The following is a 21,388-nucleotide window of genomic DNA, read 5'->3' on the forward strand; positions in this document are numbered from 1 at the left end:
TGTAATTAAATCTGGATCTCGCAATTTTTCTTGAATAACTCTTTTGTATTGTCTTGAACTTTACTCTATTTTATTTTCTTTTTTTTTTCTTTTTTTTTTAGAAAAAATCTTTGGTTGTTCTTCACTTTTTTTAGTTTTAAAAATAATAACCAATACTTAACATTAAGAATAAAGTAAGTAATAAATTTAAATATATGATATATAAACGCACTTACTTTGACATGAAAAAAGGGCTTACTGCCATTGTTTACTAACATTTTTACCAATCTGCCGGTTTATGTAAACTTTTATATCAATTTGTCTCATTTTACTAACTTGGTTATTATTTATTAATTTTTAGGGAAATTCTCATTGGTAACACTATAGTTTTTATTTTTCTCAGTGGTAAATTGTAAATATTCTTATTATCCTTGGTAAAATTTAATTAGTTATAATTCTTAACCGTGGTTAAAATTTTTTTAATTAAAAAAAATAAAAGTTCTTAAAATATCCTCACTTTATACACTCAAATTCCTAAAATACCCTCAATCATTTCATATTCCCCTCTTTCTTCCTCCTCATCTTCCTCACCTTTCTCAATCGCCACCCAATTACCACCTTCGCTCCTTGACGGCCAGCTTTTCTCGGAGAACTTGCATATTTTAACGCCGCCACTCTGATACATCGGACAAGGTTAGGTACGTTTTTATTTTAGTCTGGCAACCACAAGGCCAACCAATACTTGCTGCTACTTCCTACACTGGCTGGAACGTTGCGGCAGCTTCTCCATCGCCCCCACCTACGCCGGCGCCCGCGCCCAGCGCCTCCCTCACCGTGTGCCGGCCTCCCCCACCCCTGTCGCACCTCTCCCTCCCCCTGAACCACCACTGTACCCCCTCCCCAAACAATCCCTCAAATCCTTGATCAATCTATCCTCCTCAAACGACATCCGCTGAATTTGGCTGAATCTCCCCAATTTGACCCTCCAAAAGCCTGATTTCTTCTGCAATTTTGAATGATTTGTTGGTTAATTTCTGCAATTTCTCCTCCAAATTATGATAATGGCGAAAATGGCGTTAAGTTCTAATCCTAATTGGAAGAGATGAAGGGAAATTGAGGGACAAAGAGAAAGGAGGGAGGGTGGGCCGCCGAGATAGAAGACGAAAATAGACGGTCGAGGTAGGAGTTTGTTGCTATGGTGGTGTTTTCCGGCTTCATCATTGGATTGTTCTTCATTATCATGAAAATGCCTGCTAGGAAAGGGGTTGTGGTTCTTCATAAGTGCTTGTTTCTTATTTTTTGCCTCAAATTATGTTTCAGCCATTCGAACTCCATTTGTTTTTTCTATGTTGGAATTTCGCCATTGTTGAAGCTTTAAAGTCAAGAAGATGATGGTGATGATGAAGGCCACGGTGGTGGAAATGTGTCAGCTTTGGGTTATTAAAAGGGAGGTGTTAGTTAGGGTGGTTTGGGAAATTTTTCGAGGGTATTTGTGTAACTCCATCTATTGTTAACCATGGTTAACAATTGTTAGTTTAATAATTGGGTTTAATGTCATTAATGCTATAATTAATATAATAGTTATAATACAAGATTACCACTGATAATAACTTTTTATCTAATTTACCAAAGAAAAAAAAGTGAAAATTGAGTGTTACTAAAGAGAATTTCCCTAATTTTTATAACAATATGTGGCAAGGGTGTTAATTTTTAGACAAATGTGGCTAATTGGCCCAACTTGCCATATTGTAATATTTTCATTTTAAAATAGTATTGTAAGTGAAAATGGAGAAAGTAGGAGTACCTAGTACCTGATGTTGGATACCTAAAACCGAATACCCGATGTTGGATACTTCGATACCACTAGTATGAACCATGAGCCATCAATAGACAAATTCTGCCTATAAAATGAAACAACTCAATGAGTCATCTTCTCTTCTTCATAGTACACTATTCTTAACAATAGTTACACTAAAAAATCATCCTTGGCCACCGTATTATAGCTAGCCAATATGTGGAAGCCAAACATTGTAGTATCCTCCATTATCATCTTGTTTTCCCTCTCTTTCATTTGCATCTCCAATGGTGAAACAACCCCGTCGTGTCCACCATTGGAAGATCTCAATAACAACTCTGTCATAGGCATCTTGAGCCATCCTCGCAAATATAATGGCTCATACATCCCCGCCTCGTACGTCAAGTTTGCCGAGGCTGGTGGTGCTAGGGTTATTCCACTCATCTATGCTGAGCCTTGGAGTGTTTTATCTTCCGTAAGTAATAGTAACTATTAACTAGCTATATTGTTGTTGTTAGTGACTTAGTTATGATTACTGTATTAGAGTTTCTGGATAAATGAGCTTAAAAAATTACAAATGTAACTAAATTTATACTCCCTCTCTGTGTTTAAGCTAATTTAATAATTGACTTAAAAAAAATCAGAAGAAAGTGAAGTAATTAGAATATTAAAAAAATTGCAAAGAAAGATAGTGTGCTTAATCATTTATCGAGAAGTAAATAATAAAAAAAGTGTTAGTGGGTTTAAATAGGGACAATAAAAGGAGAAAAATAATACAGAGTATATTAAAATATAACTTTTTAACAAATAAGAAAGTGTAAATACTTAAAAAAACACTGATGTGTTTGGTAGGTGCAACGGCTATTAAACCATGGAGGGAGTAAACTTCTTTGTTAAATTATCTTTAATTCAAGTGTACACTACAGGAAACGGTGTGACTTTTGCTACGTTCATTTTTTAAATTAGTTAATGATAATTACTATGTGCGAAATAGTTTATAATAATAATTTGTTTTCCTTTTTAATTTACTCCTGTTTCTATGTTTGAATGTGATGCAGAAACTTGAGTTGGTAAATGGAGTGATCTTGACTGGAGGAGTTCGGAAATATAGCTCTTATCTTTCTGTTATCACAAAAATTCTTCAGGTGCACATTTTACATGCATATATTTTCACATGTCAAAGTTAAACTTTACTCGTACATTTTAGTTCCTCCATCTCCCCCTTTCCTCTTTCTCGACATAATTAACCACCATCATAAAATACACAATATGACAGACACTATCACAACCATAAATTTCATTATATACGTAGTATGAGAAAAACAAAATTAATTAAGGAATGATAACTAATGACTTTATCTATATAAATAAATGAGTTTTTTTTTTTTTTTTTTTTTATATGGATAAGGTAAAAGAAAATTTAAAAGGAATAATTCCACATTTGCTACTTTTGCTCAAGGAAAACTTTTGTATACACCCGGTTTTCAATAATTTACTGTACATCGGGTACACTTTTGTCAGATTTAGTGTCACTTTTGTCAAATTTAGTGTCACTTTTGTCAAATTTATCAATAAAGCATAAATAACTCTTATACATGTCACGGTAACTTTTGTGCGTTTTAGTGTAACTTTTGCACATTTTATTGTCACTTTATAACGAATGTTCTACATTTTATTTAAAAGTTTGTGTTTGCTCAAAACAATCTCATTGTTGAATAATCTTAGAATAAGCCCAGATTTTACTTGAAGACGTGACTTGTCACGTGTCACGTTTTATTCTATATTATTTTGAAATTAAAAAAAAAAAAAAATTCCCGTCCCATTCTCGTTCCCTTTCCCTCTTCCCCAATACCCCTCCAGGCCCCACCTAACACTCTCCAATCTAGAGCCAACTCCACCCCCCCCCCCTTCCATGCTGAACAATAGCCCCCCACGGCCCCACCCCCTTCCTCAAGTTCTCCTTCCAGGTTTAGGGGTGAAGGTGGGGTTTTTGTGAGGGGTGGAGTTCGGCTCACAGGTGGGGCTATAGGTTTCGAGGTCCACCTGTGCAGTGGGGTGGGGATCAGGTGAGAAAGGGTAGGTTGAGTGTTCGAAGTGGGAACAGGTGGGATGAAGTTCTTGCCTTCTTGGCCTTTTGGGGTAGGGGTAAGGTGTGGGGTGTTGAGCGGACAGGGATCCGTTGGTCCAGCGAGCCAAGGTGGGGTTGGGTGTTCGGGGGTGAGGGTTTGGTGGGATCAGGTTGTGCTGTGTGGGTTGTGATGAGGTGGTAGTTATGGAGGGGTGGTGGTCATGGTGGGCTGCCATGGATGAGGGTGGGGAGGTGGGAGGAGAAAAATTGCCTGAAGAAGAAAAAAATAACTTTTAAATAAACAAGTTGTAAGTAAATGAGCCTATTTTGGCCCACTGGGGCGGATTCGGGTAACAGTGGCTCGGGGGATTGGGAAAAGTATCTCAACCTGTCGCCTGATTCAGAAGGTCAGGGCCAGGAAAATAGCGAAGCCGGGGCCGCTTCTCGAAAAAGAGGGAGGAGCACTGATCCCAGAGAGGACGTCAGGCCTTCTTCGGTAAGGGGACGACTGGATTCGGTGAACGCTCCCGAAACCTCAACCTCATCGAGCTCCCTGCATAGTTTTGAATAGATTCGCAAAACTAGGCTTTTTTCGAGAGTATTCAAACGTTGGATTGTTTTGAGTAAAAGTGGGAAAAAGTTGAATTATTCACCTTTTCCAAGGTAAGTTAGGAAACAATAATGAGATGAAAAATTAAAATAGGAAACAATGACATGAATAAATGGAGAAATTTTGAGGGTATCCCTACCTTATAAAAAGTGGGAGAATATTTTTAGGAATAGTGTGAAGACTATTATACCCTTAAAAAAGTTAATTTACATATTTGCCCCCAATTAAAATTAATTTTGATCTATTTAAGTATTTAACCTTTCATATTGTTGTCCTTTAGTTCTTTTGTTTATCGTTCTTCTTATCATACCACCGAAAAGGCCAAATCTCTTCATTTCTCAATTTCCTCTTTTCTCACAAACTCTTTTTCTGGTTGCTGGAAAATACTACTCCTTACTAACATGTCAGTTTCCATTCCGGTACCCTTGGTCACCACACACCGCCGCGATAATTCTATAAGGATGATGACCTTGCTTGTTGTTTTTTTATACTAAAGGAAATGTAAAGTTTGTGCAATCTATTTGTTTATGTTATACGAAGAGGTGAATAAGGTTAGAATTTGGGACAGCTCAAGATTGGTGGAGTTGACGGATGAATGCAATAATGGTACCTTCGTACTGGTTGAGTGTAATTGCTTGGATACCATTAAAATGATTAAAAAAAAACACCCATAAGAGTAATACTTTTGATGTAATCTCTTTTAGTTGTGTTTATAGGAGAGTCAAACAAAGCAACTCTTTTGTTGAGTCTTCTAAGGAATGTAGCAGTTATGTCTCACATATGAGGTATTATAGTCTTATGCTTTTGATTAAGAGGTGTTTGAAGATGTATTTTGCTTTAGTTATTGTGTCATTGTCTCGATTTTTTATCCTAGGAAAAGCTTATAGTTTATGATTATAGGAAAGAGTTAAGATGTACTCATACATCATCAGTTAAATACTCGTTTCTCATAAATGCTATTTCCTCCATTATATGTTCCAAAGACTATCTAATTGCAGGTAAATATACTAGTTCACAAAGCTTTTGTGCCAGGGTGTTCAATGAGGGTTTTGTCCTCTCCATACACTCCTATTGTAGTCATAGAATGATGCAATAGCTTTGATTGCCTTTTTATATAGTAATACGTAACATTGGCGAGTTATAATATATATGATCACTTTCAAAATAAATAATCATAACACAAAACATGTTTCTACAATTAAATAAATTAAGATATAATCTCTTATTGATCGACCTAAGATAAGTATAATTCAACAGTAACTCAAAGTACGTTAACTTTGAGGTTCGAATTTATAACTCCCCTATGATGGCTAGTTGTATCGCGCGCATAGGCTTCCCTAGTTTTATATGAAAGGTATGAGTAAAATTATGTAAAATTGAAATAAAATGTTAGAAACAAACTCAATAACCTGATTCAAAAGGTAAATATTTTGAATGAGCACTTTATAACCTAAACCTAATTATACTCGAACCTGCATTTTACAAAAGAATATGATTTTAACTTAAGGTTGTAATTTTTTAACCCAATCAATTTTGGATTATCTTATTATTAGGGAAGGGAAGTGTCATTTTATATTCAAGCCACAAGAATAAGATATGTGGATTTTATTTTACCTCTTAAATTGACATGTCCCTCTTGTAGTCTTGTTAATTAATTTCTATGTCTTCTGCAGAAAGTAAAGGAGAAAAATGATGGTGGAGAACACTTTCCTCTCTATGCTATCAACCTAGGGTTTGAACTGTTAATAGAACTCGTTAGTAAGGTAATGTAATTTTATTTGCAATATTGTAATTTTTTAGGCTTTTAATCATCTTGAAATGACTACTCCCTCTGTTTCCAAAAGTACGACCCTTTTGGCCTAATTTTAGTCCCAAAATAATCGACTCATTTGTACTAAAATATCTACCAATTTACAACAATATTTGTACAAAATTAGATTTTCCATATAAGCTTTTGTTTTTTCATATATTTTTAATACTTTATCTCTCTATTTTTTTACAAACCCCCTATAAATTTATCTTTCCAATATGTTTTTATTTCTTTTTATTTAAGTTTCTTAATAACCGCGAAATCAACCCAAAAGGGTCGAAGTTTTGGGATGGAGGGATTATATTTTTTCTTTACTCCCTTCGTCCTTTTTTTACATTCATGCTTTCCTTTTTTAGTATTCCAAAATTACATTCCTCCTTTCCTTTTTTAGTAAGTATTTTTTTTTTTCAAATATCCCAAGTTATCCTTCTTTTTCTGTTTTGTAATTAATGCACACTCTTATTTTCCTATTCTCACTCTTATTTTCTCCCTAAAAAAATTTAGAATCCTTGTGCCTAAATTTAGATGAATATGATTGGCTCTTAATTTTCCAATAGGAGCATGTTATTGGTCCTTTTTTTTTTTTGCAAAGGATTGATGACATGGCATCATTAAATATTATTATATCTTTGTTTTACTCAAAGACATCATTTAATATTTTGTATTCCCATTGTGTTTTGTTTTATTGTTATTTGTTTTATTCTTAGTTTCTTTATTCTTGTGTAATTTTACAAACAATAATGTAAAAAAGGGTCGGAAGGAGTACCAATCAATAAAATTTGTAAATCGAAAATATAAATGAAGTTTTTTACTTTTATTTATCTAGTTATTTTTTTATTGTATGCACTATATATAGAACAACGATGTATTGGAAAGTGTTGATGCACAAAAGTTGACAACCAAACTTCAATTTGAGGATGTGCCCGTAAGAGGAATTGTTTTGGGAAGGTAATTTGTAACCCATTTTTATCTCTCTTAATATTGCAAATTAATTCTAACCTAATAAACTAAGCATTTTACTAACTCTTCATATTTATTAAAATGTTTTTATACTTTGTATTTATTTTTCTAATATTTGCAAATTTTGGCAGTTTTCCTTTATATCTAAGGAATAAGCTGAAGTCGGATTGCCTTGTCTCACTCAATAACAAAGTAAGTTCTATAATAATAACAATAATAATAATAATAATAATAATAATAATAATAATAATAATAATTTTGGTAATACTATATGTAGCCTTAATGGCTATATATAAACATTAAATACACTATTGAAAATTGTATAAAATTAGGAATTCATAATAAAAACACGCGTAAATCAGTGTAATTAGTGTTTATATTTTTATGATTTCTTGACAGTTTACGATTTTTAAGTGTAAATTTTATACTTATATGTAGCACCGAGAACTATGTATAGCATTTTCCAAATAATAATATATTAATATTAATCAATGATTTGTTCAAGACAAATTATATAAATCACAAAGATCATGAATTTATGGTGAAGATTGGACCGCTGGACTAAGAATGTGAACTTTTATTTCCTACCCAATACGGTAGCTTTAGAATGATGATTTAGTTCTAATTAGACAACGCTATTTCAACAGTATGGTATAACAAGGGAAAGATTCCTTAGTGATAAAGAACTATCTGGTTTCTTCAAAGCCATTACCACTTCCAAAGACAAGAATAACAAGGTACGTATAATTTTCAACCCTTTAACTTATTATCTTACCTAGCTATTAGCGTATTATGTGAAAGTTTCTTAAATTTTTGTGTTTTCTTTTTTCCTATAGGATTTTGTCACCACAATACAAGCTTATGACTACCCTATTGTAGGCTTCCAGTGGAATCCTCAGGTTACATGGTTACTCCCTTTTTTTTTCTTCTTTTTTTTCAACTTAGATCGTGTTAGCAAGCTGAGCTAGACACTTTGAGGATACAAATCCCCTTATCTTCAAAGTGTTATTAGTGAAGATTGAACCTCCAACCTCAATGCTGGAAAGTTCTTTCTTTACCACTAAATTAAACCACCATTTTATTGGTAAAATGTTACATATTTGTATATATAAAAGCCCTTTTACTACTCAGTATAGTATTCAGTAATTATACAAATTTTTTAGAACGCAAGATTAGCTATGTGAGCTTAATTAAATTGCTTTGTGTTTGGATGCAGAAAAATGCATTTGAATGGGGATCACCGGAAATTCCTCACTCTTTGTATGCAATTCAAGTAACACAATATGCCGCAAACTACCTTGTTAGGTACATATTTTAAAATGAACAATTGAACTTTCTCAAGATCTTATATGTACATGCTACTTATTAATTTTTGTTGTGCTAGAATTTTCACCCCAAAATTCCTATGTTCTACAGGTAAACAGGTTACAGGTTGCAGATTAGTGACATACAGGTTGAAGATAGCTGCAAAGCCAAACCAAGCAACTGAGCATATTCTCAAGGAATATTCCTAGGAATCTTCAAGTGGAAAAAGATACAAAATCCTATCCATGGAAATCGGAACCACTCCCAGCAGTATAGTCGTTGAGGAAGACCAATTCAAACGTGGGAATAACAGACCTAGAGACGTGGAGAGAAAATAGGAGTAACTTTGGCCATCAGCTCCGGATTCCTAGGGATTGAGGGGAAGAGCCGTTGAAGGTCTTTTGAATGCTTTCCTAGTATATAAGGGCAGGCCTAATCATTGTAAAGGGGCATCACAAAAATATAAGAGCCTTACTACTAAGCATAATCATAGCGTTAGTAAATTATTATCATTTAACTAATAATCTGTAGCCTACATTGTAATCTGTTCAACCTAAATACTTAGTGGATTGGTGGACTCATAGCCGCTCACAGTTTTTACCCTTGTTCTTGGGGTTTTCTGCGTCATCATCTCATGTGTCTTCTCCCCCTTTTCCCTTTTTCCCTTCCGTAGATCTCAATTAGCAATTTTCTTCATTTAAATCTAGCTGTAGCTATCGTAACCCAGGTCGAACCTGGCAATAAGTTTTTTGACCAAAACAGTTTGGCGCCGTCTGTGGGGATACAATTAGATAATTCGGTTTATCCTTCATCATGGGAGAAGATCCTGATCCAAATGCAAATGCATTAATCGAGCAATTGCGAGAAGAGCTGAAAGCCTCCATAAAGTGGAGCCAGAAGCTCGAAGAAGAGTCTCAAGAAACCTTAGCGAGGCTCAAAGCTGAATATGAAGCATCCCTGGAGAAGTTGTCCAAGGAACTCGAATCTGTTAGGAGCAATAAGAAAAAGAGGGTAAAAACCGATGACATATCCCAATTCACCATGGTATCCTCCGATGAATTTGAAGGTGAAGATGAGAGAGAAGGATCTCGTGATAATGAGGAACAATCTGGAGGGGATCCCAACCCTATGGCCAGGGAAGTTGCCGTTATTAAAGCCCAAAACCGGAAAATGATGAAACTCCTGACCCGCCTAGGTGCTCCTAAACCTGTAGCTTATGAATCTCGCGATGGATTCACTGAATCCCCCTTTGTGGAGGAGATTGCTAAAGTGCGTATTCCCACAAAGCTGAGCATCCCCTCCTTCCCAAAGATGTACAATGGAACCACTAATCCTCAAGATCATGTGGCCCAGTACAAGCAAAAGATGTGGCAATTGTCAATCCCATGGGAACTAATTGAACCTACCATGTGCAAGTCCTTTGGCGATACTCTATCAGGACCTGCACTCCAATGGCTTATCAATCTAAAGCCAGGTACCATCGCCAGCTTCTCCAGCTTGGTGAACAAATTCTACCAGCAATTCGCTACCAGCCGGGAGCTGGATAAGCAAAGCAGTGACTTGTATCGAATCGTTCAGAAGCAGAACGAGACAACCCGACAATACTGGGACAGGTTCAATCGAGAAATGGTCAGCATAAAGAAATGTGACCACTCAAATGCTATTGAAGCTTTTCGCAAAGGTCTCAATTACAGATCCAGGTTATATTATGAGTTGACAAGATATCCTTGCTGCTCGTTTGAAGAGGTTAGAACCAGAGCAATGGCTGAAGTCCGTGTAGAAGAGGATGAGCATGCCAGGAACTGGATTGAAAGGATACCATCAGGGTATTCGGGGAACCAATCCTTCAGCAATCAAAACTCCGGAACCCGGCAAGGTAGCTGGCAGCCAAGGCGCAGCAATGTCAACAACATATCCGAGCTAAAACCAGGTGAAAGCTCTAGCTGGCCAGCAACAGAATACCACCCAGATATCAGCTCATATGGTTTCGATACTGATATAGTGGGAGTGGTGAACGCTCTCAAAGATATTGGGCAACCGGTGAGGTGGCCTAGGAAAAGCGACAAGCCTGAGCACCAGAAAGATAAATCAAGATGGTGCGAGTACCATGGAGATCATGGGCATAGGACTGACGAGTGTAACAGTCTTAAAAGAGAAGTAGCCTGGCTGCTCAAGAAGGGCTATCTAAAAGACCTCCTCGCAAAGAAGGGAAAAGGACCTGAAATCAAGCGGGAAGCCTTGCCAAGTCCACCAGCTTCACCCACCCCAGGTGTTGTGATTCAAGCAATATCAGGAGGATCTAGCATCAGCGGTCTAACCTACTCCAATGAAAAGCGTATAGCAAGAGTTGGCACCTCAGCGTCCAGCATCCCCCAAACTTATCCAAGCAGTGAAGAAAAGAAGCTAGACGATATGGAAGTCGTGTTCAATGAAAGTAGATTCAATGAGCCCGAGCATCATGATTGCTTGGTAATCTCCCTCCATGTGGGTCACTGCAAGATGAAGAGAGTACTGGTAGATAATGGAAGTTCGACCAACATAATTTTCAAAGACGCCTTAGATCAAGCCGGCTTCAAAGAGTCAGATATCACCAAGAGGTCCACAGTTTTGGTTGGGTTCAATGGCGAACCTATGAATTCCCTGGGAGAAATCCAGCTGCCAACGCTGCTCAAAGGAATCAACATGATGCACAAGTTCTATGTGATAGATTGCAAAACTGCTTATAATGTGATAGTAGGAACCCCTTGGATCCATAAAATGAAAGCCATCTACCTATCACCAGCTGCTCAAGTTTCCAAGCCCGTGGGGAATAGCAGTAGTCGAAAGAGACAGAAAGCAAGCGCAAGAATGCTACCAGCTCGCCCTGAAACCTCATGGCCCCGTCATTTAGCAATTACAGAAAAATCCAGCACCCAAGCGTCCAGATGAACTACAATTAGATGAAGTCGTGCTGGATGAGTCAAAGCCGGAGCAAAAGGTTAAAATCGGAGCTGCATTGGTGGCAGAACAGAAAGAAGCTATCATCAAGTGCCCCATAGAAAATTTAGATTGCTTCGCATGGCCACACCAAGATATGACGGGAATCAGTCCTGAAATCATCACCCATAAGCTAAACGTGGATCCCAGCGTAAGGCCGATAAAGCTGAAAAGGAGGAAATTCGCCCCAGAACGTAATCAGATCATCAATGAAGAAGTTCAGAAGCTGCTAGATACCGAGAAGATAAGGGAAGTTAAATATCCAGATTGGCTAGCTAACGTGGTTGTCGTCAGCAAGAAGAATGGAACATGGAGAGTCTGCATAGACTTCACAGACCTGAATAAGGCGTGCCCCAAAGACCCGTTCCCTCTCCCTCATATAGACTCAATGGTAGATGAAACAGCTGGCCACGAACTCCTCACCTTCATGATGCATATTCCGGCTACAACCAAATCTTGATGCACCCGGACGACCAAGAAAAGACGGCTTTCATGACAGATAAAGGAATCTACTACTACAAAGTAATGCCGTTCGATTTGAAGAATGCAGGTTCAACCTATCAGAGGCTAGTTAACAAAATGTTCAAGGACCAACTGGGGGACACCATGGAAGTCTACATCGATGATATGTTGGTGAAGTCCAAGAAAGCAGCTGATCATGTGAACCATCTGGAAGAAACTTTCAGCATCCTCCGGAAGTATAAAATGAAGCTAAACCCGTCCAAATGTTCATTCGGAGTAGATGCAGGTAAGTTTCTGGGCTACATAGTCACTCAACAAGAAAATCGAAGCTAGCCCAGACCAGGTACGCGCTGTAATTGATATTCAATCACCTAGAAACCTGAAAGAGGTGCAAAAATTAACAGGTAGAGTAGCTGCATTAAATAGGTTTATTTCGAGGTCATCAGATAAATGTCACCTTTTTTACAACGTCCTAACGAAAGATAAAGGTTTCACTTGGTCTGATGATCACGAAAGGCCCTACAGGACCTCAAACACTATTTAATGACGCCACCTTTGCTATCTAAACCTACTGAGGGAGAGTCTTTACAGCTTTACCTCGCAGTCAGCACCCAAGCTATTAGTGTTGTCTTAGCAAGGGAAGTTGAAATTCAGCAATTACCTGTTTACTACGTAAATAAAACTCTCCTCAGTGCTGAAACCAGGTACTCCTCTCTTGAAAAACTGGTATTAGCACTGATTGTAGCTAGCAGGAAACTTCGCCACTATTTTGAAACTCACCCAATAGTGGTAAAAACTAACTACCCTGTGAAGGCTGTTTTACGCAGAGCAGAGTTAACAGGTCAAATGAGCAAATATGTAATTGAGCTCAGTGGATTTGGTATCACATACGAACCAAGAACAGCTATCAAATCACAAGCGCTAGCCGACTTTGTGGCTGACTTCAGCCCTGATCTTGAACAACAAACAGCCATATAATCTGAACAGATTAACCAAATCCATAACCCAGGTACCTAGATACTCTATGTTGATGGTTCATCTAACTTTTGGGGTGCAGGTCTCGGTGTAGTGCTGAAGTCGCCACAGGGGGACATGATGGTACAAGCTATTTGTTGTGATTTTAAAGCTACTAACGATGAGGCAGAATACGAAGCTTTGATTGCAGGTATGAATCTCGCAAAGGACCTAGGTATTACTAACCTGCAGGTATTTTGTGACTCTTTCTTGGTAGCAAGTCAAATGAACGGTGAATTCACGGCTAAAGACTCCAAGATGGTTCTATACCTAGACTTTTCCAAATCCTTAGCAACCAAATTCGCAACCTTCACCATAAAGCAAATACCTAGGGACAAAAACACACAAGCAGACGCTCTAGCCCATCTAGGATCAGCCTTAAGAAAATCCAAATTCTCCTCTATCCCCTTGATCCACTTGTTAGCTCCTACCGTTGACACGGCCAATCGCCCACCTAAACCTAGCATTCCAGAACCTGTAAAACCAGACCCAGACAATCCAGAAATATCCACCCCTACTCCGAACCAACCTATTAAGATTGAACCTGAAGAACCCAACTTCATTGCACCTGTGACCAACCCAACCAGCTAGATGCAACCCATATTTGATTACCTGGAACGCGGCACATTGCCAAAAAACAAAGCAGAAGCAAGGGCACTCAAGTTTAAATCCAGCAGATGCACGATCATCCAAGGTGTCCTATTCAAAAATTCCACCAGAGGTATCTTGCAACGTTGCATTAAGGAAGACGGCTACGAGCAGATCCTCAAAGATTTCCACGATGGAGAGTGTGGAGCCCATTCAGCTGGAAGAACTTTAGCCAACAGGATACTTGCTTATGGGTACTACTGGCCAACTCTGCGAGAGGACGCTCACAGGTATGTACGAAAATGTGATAGCTGTCAACGACACTCAGGTATTACTCATAAACCCTCCATGCCTCTACATCCCACTTTGACACCTTGGCCTTTCATGAGATGGGGCATGGACATAGTAGGCAAATTACCTGCTGCCCCAGGTCAAAAGGTCTACATGTTAGCTCTAACAGATTATTTTTCTAAGTGTATTGAAGCAGATGCGTTCCAACAGGTCAGAGACAAAGAAGTTATCAACTTTATCTGGACTAACATAATCTGTAGGTTCGGAGTACCATCTGAAATAGTGTGTGACAACGGATCCCAATTCATAAGTGCCCCAACCGGAAACTTCTGCGACAAATGGAACATCACGTTAGTCACCTCGACGCCCAGATACCCTCAAGCAAACGAGCAAGCCGAATCCAACAATAAGGTTATCATTGGGTCTTTAAAAAAGAAGCTGAAGGACAAGAAAGGTAAGTGGGGAGAAGAGTTGCCAAGAATCCTTTGGGCCAACAGAACCACACCAAGAACCGCCACAGGTCAAACATCTTTCTCATTGGTCTATGGATGTGAAGTCGTACTACCTACAGAAGTCACCACTCCAACAGCTAGATACGGCTTGATGACACCAGAGCGCAACAATGAAGAACTATCAAACGACCTAGATACCATAGAGGAACGAAGAGACCTAGCACACATAAGGATGGCCACCTATCATCAAATGGTAGCTAGAAGCTTCAACAAAAATGTCAAAGCTAGGATGTTCAAAGTGGGAGATTGGATTCTAAGAAAAGTTTTTCAAAATACCCAAGAACTCAAAGCAAGCTGGGAAGGCCCATACCAGATTGTAGAAGTCATCGGCAAAAGGCCCTATAGGTTAGCTACAACAAACGGTAAGCTGGTACCCAGAAGCTGGAACGCAGCACATCTGAAACTTTATCACTTCTAGAGTTTTCGTTCATACAGTAAAAAAAAATGTGCTTGTACATATTTCCTTTCTTAGTTCACCTCCGGAAAAAGATCAGTACTAACTTGAGCTTCGGAGGGTCGTTGGTGGCGGCACCAACGGCCAACTCTAACCTGTTATTTTGCAGAATCAAAGGAACACGAACAGATAACCAGAGGCAATCTGAAAAGCAATAGGATGACACGAGAAGCAAGAGTAATTTCACAATCCTTGCCTCTGTCCATTTAGTTTCAAGAACTCGTACTGACTTAAGCATCATAGCCAACGGCCACCTCTAACCCTTATGATGCAGGTACAGATCCAGATTACTCAATAAACAAAACAACTAAGGGCCTGAGCGCTAGACACCGCAGATTCACAGAGACAAAATCAAAGATAAAGCATATCCAAAAGCCAAAGAATTCAAAGCAAAGCTAAGGTATCATACGATTGCTCAAAGAAAACTAACATGCAATGTTCAACAGCAAAAAACGCAAAGTCTAAATCTTCGCTCCCACAAGCAAAGTAAAAAAAAGTCCAAAAAGAGCAAATAATTATTCTGATAACAGACATCGAAAACCTAGGAAGCAAAAAACATCACGGATCAAGCATCATGTATCTGCTCATCCTCCTCAACTCTCTTAGGTGGAGACTCGGGCTGATGACCTGGAGAAGACTCAGCTGTAGACTTTGTAGCCTCAGGTTCCCCAGGGTCAGCTTCACCATATACTAGGTCCCTGATGTAGCCAACCGTCAGATAATCATCAACTAGCTGTCGAAGTTTCTTCACACCTGCGTCTCCTTTAAACTTTTTCAACAAGAAACTGTTAGCCATATAAGCCTTAATTCTCAGAGTAACTTCAGCCTCAATGTTCTTGTTCTCATCCTCCAAGTTAACCAACTTCTTCTACAGATCTGTCACCTCCTTGTCCTTCTTCTTCAGCTCTTCATCCTTGACTTTCAAGGCATCATCCCTCTTCTTCATCTCCTCTTCGAACTGCTTCTGCTTACCCTCCAGCTACAGGCTAACATCTTCCACCTTCTTCCTAGCTGCTTCTACCTAAAGTTGCAACCCCTTCTTAACCTTGTCAGACTCTAACTGTTTCCTTTCCAAGCCGTCGAACTGGGACTTAGAGTGCAAAATATTTTGGAAACCCTGTTACGCCAATAGTATATCAAATCAGCACAAATCTGTCAAGAAACAAATTAAGCGGAACCAGTTTAGGAGACATACCTGTAGAACCAGTTGAGCCCCATCAGCTAAAGCCAAAGAGCCATCCAAACTCGCCAAACGCTTGGCAGCTGCTGGAAGCAGGAGCTTCTGAGCCTCTGGCCAGATCCCATTATTTGAACCTTCCTCGGCCAGAAAATCAGGAGGGAAACTGACATCATAGGTATCTGGAATAACCACAGCCTCGAAAGGAGCATTAGACCTAGTACGAGGGATCCTAACATCTTCCCTGTTAGAAAGAGTCCTAGAAGAGTTGTTCTCAGCCCGATGAACAGTAGTGTCAATTGAACCGCGTACTGAGCTGTCACCCCTCTTCCTTTTGGCACGTTGCAGTGCCTCTTCTCGAGACATGATAACACTCTTCCCTGGTATGACCAAGAAAACACCAATTCTTAAGCCTAGTACATAGAACCACACGTCAAGCAAACCAATAGCCACAAAAGTTGTACTTGAGGACATAGTAGCACTAGCAGTGGTAGCAGAGGGAGTAGGGTGATCACCAGTAACCTTCCCAGGAATCTGATACAGTGCCCTCACAACTAACTCTGATCCGTCCTCTGGTCTAATAGCATCCAAGCGCAGATCTGCAAAAATTACACAAGTTCAAAGCACTTAGTTAATATACCTTATTCTAAAACCTATCACACCCAAGATTAAGACTTTACCTTTGTGCCAGCCACTCCTAATCCACCTTCCAGATTCCCCCAAAGAATCCTTCAACACAACAAAGAACCTCAATTTCCATGACTTGTCAGGGGTCTCATATCCCAAGAAGGGGGGAGGGTTGTAAGAGGCCCTCCTATAAATTGTGACCTTGTCAAGGTCCTTTTTCCTCAGCACATAACATCTAATAAAATCAGCAGCATTCACCTTTGTTTTCCAATTAACCGTAGCCTCATTAACAATACTAATCAAATTCCAGACCGCAGGCATAAGCTGCCCTGGGCTCAAATCAAAAGTCTCTAGAATTTGCCTAGCCAAGTGAGAAAAGGAATAAGTGAAACCATGTTTAAAAGGGTACTCGTAGAGTATAATGTTATCCTTGCTGCAGAGCTGTGGCCTGTCATCTGGTCCAAGCGCAATCAGCACAACAGATTCAGGGAACCCAGCCGATGCTTTCAGCTCTGCCAAATCAGCCTCCGTAACTTTGCTAGCTTTGTCTTCATCTGCTCTCCCCATCTTAATTTGGCTCACACTCAAGTTCCTAGTCGTATGTCTATGGCATTTTTTCTTAGCAAAATGCTTAATTTTCACCATAATTGAAAACAGTTTTCGCAAGATAAATCAAAGAAAGCAACGAAATTGAGAAATAATAAACTCAATTACTTACCAGGATAGAGAGAGTTGGCAAAGCTTGAATCCACTGCAGTGAAATCCCAGTTTAAATTGCGATGTATCCTCGTCGATCCTATTTCCCCGATTTTTGCAGATCGAAAAACCCTAGATTTTCTGAGATAGTGTTTATCGCAAAAGGGGAAGTAGTTGGAAGAATCCTTACTTATCTATTTATTCCGCATTAATTGTATCTAACGGCTTGAATCTATCTTCTCAAGAATGTTTATCTTTTGCAATGAATTTGAATTTATCTTTAAAGTCGCATTTTGCATTTTTATCTTTTTAACGGATTTTTCTAAGCTTGCCTCGTAGAAGTCACTGGAACATCTAAGAGATAAGCTGGGGGCAAACTGTTGTGCTAGAATTTTCACCCCAAAATTCCTATGTCTTACAGGTAAACAGGTTACAGGTTGCAGATTAGTGACATACAGGTTGAAGATAGCTGCAAAGCCAAACCAAGCAACTGAGCATATTCTCAAGGAATATTCCTAGGAATCTTGAAGTGGAAAAAGATACAAAATCCTATCCATGGAAATCGAAACCACTCCCAGCAGTCTAGTCGTTGAAGAAGACCAATTCAAACGTGGGAATAACAGACCTAGAGAAGTGGAGAGAAAATAGGAGCAACTTTGGCCATCAGCTCCGGATTCCTAGGGATTGAGGGGAAGAGTCGTTGAAGGTCTTTTGAATGCTTTCCTAGTATATAAGGGCAGGCCTAATCATTGTAAAGGGGCATCACAAAAATATAAGAGCCTTACTACTAAGCATAATCATAGCGTTAGTAAATTATTATCATTCAACTAATAATCTGTAGCCTACATTGTAATATGTTCAACCTAAATACTTAGTGGATTGGTGGACTCATAGCCACCCGCAGTTTTTACCCTTGTTCTTGGGGTTTTATGCGTCACCATCTCTTGTGTCTTCTCCCCCTTTTCCCTTTTTCCCTTACGTAGATCTCAGTTAGCAATTTTCTTCATTTTAATCTAATTGTAGCTATCGTAACCCAGGTCGAACCCGGCAGTCAGTTTTTTGACCAAAACAATTTTCTAAGTCTATTTTTGCATGTTTTATCAGTGAGGCTAGGAAGTCTCGCAATGAGCCACCTACTGAACAAATCCTTGACAATCTCATCTACAAATACAACACTTACTACTCTGGAGCTAACGGGTTAGTTACTTAGTTCTCCCTAATGTAATCAATAATTTATCTACAAATACATTCATTGTATTGTTTCGATCTACCACGTGACATGATCAGTCCATACGTACACATCAGTTGGTAATATTTTGCGAAATTGTGGTCGGTCTTGTGTTAGCTAGTCACAGCCGCCACCCAATGGTTACAAACTTACAACTTACAAGTGGTTGCACGTTTGAATTTCACGTCAAGCAATTTAATTAGCGTGATAGTCATTTGGTAAACTCAAACTGTTGCTAATACCATATGTTTTGAAAATGTGCAGGAAAGGATTTGATGAGACTTACTATTTTGATGCGTACGAATCAACAACTTCAATTAAAGCTTTGGCCGAGGAGTAATATTGCAGCTTCAATTTTGATGCGAATGTAATGTACTATTTATTGCCTTTTTATCTTGGAAGGCAGACGATATGCCTTTCTTTAGCTAAGTTCTACTATCTAATTATCTAAATAAAGGGTTTACACACCCAAATTTCAATCAATCATATTTATTTTCCCCTCTTTTGTTTGAAAATTTTGTCAATTACTATAAAAAACAGGTGCCTATGTCATCAACAACCCGTAAAAAAAAGTTGCTAATTACTACGTATCTTACAATTATTACGATTACTACCTTCTTTATTTTCCGATGACTTAAGGCTTTGATCGATGTCCTATTCCGGTGAATTGAAAATCTAGTTTAAGTCTAATTAACTAATCCTACGTTAATTAAATGGATGAAAAATTATACTATTTTTAATTTTAGAATTTAATTCAATTTTTTTTTAAAGACAAACACGGGGAATTAATTTATTGATTCAAGATCCGCCAAAGTTTGAAAACTTTGGGGAATAGAATCCAAACAAATACATTCATTACTAGTATCCGTATCCCATCGAGCAGCTAAGTGAGCTACGGTAATCCCCGCCCGTCTAACATTAACACAACTAAAATTAGCAAACATATTACTCATTCTATAAATATCCTCGTAGAGGTGGAATATTGGAGCAGCTCCCTCCTGCTTATCTCTGACAGCACGCACCACATTCATCGAATCACCTTCAAGGATAACAATAAGTTTAAAAAAAAATAAAAAAAATCAACCCTCACTCCTCAATTCATCTCATCTATACACCTTTTCTTCTTCCATTGATCTGAACTTCATCTTCACCTCTCATTCAATAATCTTCATCTTCTTCTCCCATTAACAATGAAAGAGCAATGCTTAAAGGTTTATTTACTACATTCGTGCTAAATTCCGGCAGGTTGCATAGTCAATGCAGCTTGCTAATGTGCTAAATTAGGCCAGGTTGCATAATCATCATGAAAGATAACCCCCTACGACTGATCTGAAAGCACTTAAGAAAACTGGTACAAGAGTACCATGATGCTTTTGATGCCAAACTAAAGTTATCCAAGGAACACCTATTAAGATACTATGTAGGAGAATTAGAAGAAAAGATCCAACTGCGACTACAGATGTTTTCCCCTACCATGGTATTGGGAATACAATGGTTCTTAACACTAGGACCTATACTATGGGGTTTCAAAAATCTCAATATGGAGTTTAAGCAAGGGCAGAAGAAAGTGAAGCAAAGAGGGGCGAGGGGGATGAACTATCCATGATGTAGTTAATCCTTAGGATTATAAACTAGGGTCCTCATATGAATTCAGTAGAGATGGAAAAAAATGTTGAGAATGAACAAGCTATTTCACTTGGAAGAGTTACTGCAAGAATTTTTAGATGTCTTTTGGGAGAAATTTGATCATCAGATACCATTAAAAGAGGGTAATAATTCCATCAACATTATACCTTATAGATATCCCGTGAATCAGAAAGATGTCATTGAAGAATTGGTGCAAGAATTGATAGATCATAGATTTACTAGAGATGACAACTCTGGTAAATAAGAAGGATGGTGGGTGGAGGATGTGTGTAGACTATAGAACATTGAGCAAGGCTACTATCAAGGTCAAGCTTCATATTCTTGTAGAGAACCAAGTTCTTTTCAAAACTTGATCTCAAATCAGGTTATCAACAGAGCATCCTAATGATGTTCATAAGATAGCATTCGAGACGCACTTTGCTCATTTTGAGTACTTGTTATGTCCTTTGGGTTAACCAATGCTCCATCTATATTTCAATCCTTTGATGAATCATGTCTTGAAACCTTACTTGAGAAAGTTTGTCGTAGTGTTTTAAAATGACATTTTGGTGCATAGTTCTAGTTGGCAAGAACATATCACACATTTGAAGACTATGCTAGAGGTTGGATATGAGAGTTCACTCTTTGCATGCTAACCTCAAGAAGTGTTCTTTAGGTGCAACCTAGATCCATTATCTGGGACAAGTAACCTGATCTCTAAAGTTGGAGTCACTACAGAGCCAAAGAAGATTCAATCTATTCTGGAATGACCTCATCCTAAGACTTTGAAACAACTCATAGGGTTTTTAGGGTTGTCAAGGTACGACAAAATATAAAGGTATGTTAAAAACTATAGGAAGATATTAGACCTCTAACTAATTAATCTACTTAAGAAGGAGGCCTTTCACTTGGATGAATATAATACGCTATTGCAACTTTTGAACCTTTGAAGCAAGCAATGACTTCCCCTCAAGGCTCTACTAGATTTTCAACAACTATTCACCATAGAAATAGATGCTTCTAGAACTGGTCCAGGAACTATGTTAATGTAGGGTGGCCATCCCAATGCATTTTAACAGCAAGGCCTTATTAGCATAGAAGATTTTGCAACTATTAGCTTATGAAAGGGAGTTTCTTATGGCTATGTGTATATATATATATATATATATATATATATAGTGTGGATCATGTGAAAACAAGCCTATAGCTG

General features: G+C 38.3%; 1 protein-coding gene across 1 annotated transcript; it reads left to right on the forward strand.

The window, feature by feature from the left end:
• The first annotated feature begins 1,991 nt into the window (after positions 1–1,991).
• Positions 1,992–18,892, forward strand: LOC110690162 (gamma-glutamyl hydrolase 1-like). The gene is made up of 10 exons (XM_021866990.1): positions 1,992–2,249; positions 2,833–2,958; positions 6,126–6,215; positions 7,119–7,210; positions 7,354–7,414; positions 7,870–7,959; positions 8,059–8,121; positions 8,439–8,527; positions 18,429–18,521; positions 18,817–18,892. The coding sequence occupies exons 1-10, from the start codon at positions 1,992–1,994 to the stop codon at positions 18,890–18,892; spliced, it is 1,038 nt and encodes a 345-aa protein (XP_021722682.1).
• Positions 18,893–21,388: the final 2,496 nt, after the last annotated feature.

Source organism: Chenopodium quinoa, unplaced genomic scaffold (assembly GCF_001683475.1).
Source record: "Chenopodium quinoa cultivar QQ74 unplaced genomic scaffold, ASM168347v1, whole genome shotgun sequence".
Taxonomy (NCBI): domain Eukaryota; kingdom Viridiplantae; phylum Streptophyta; class Magnoliopsida; order Caryophyllales; family Amaranthaceae; genus Chenopodium; species Chenopodium quinoa.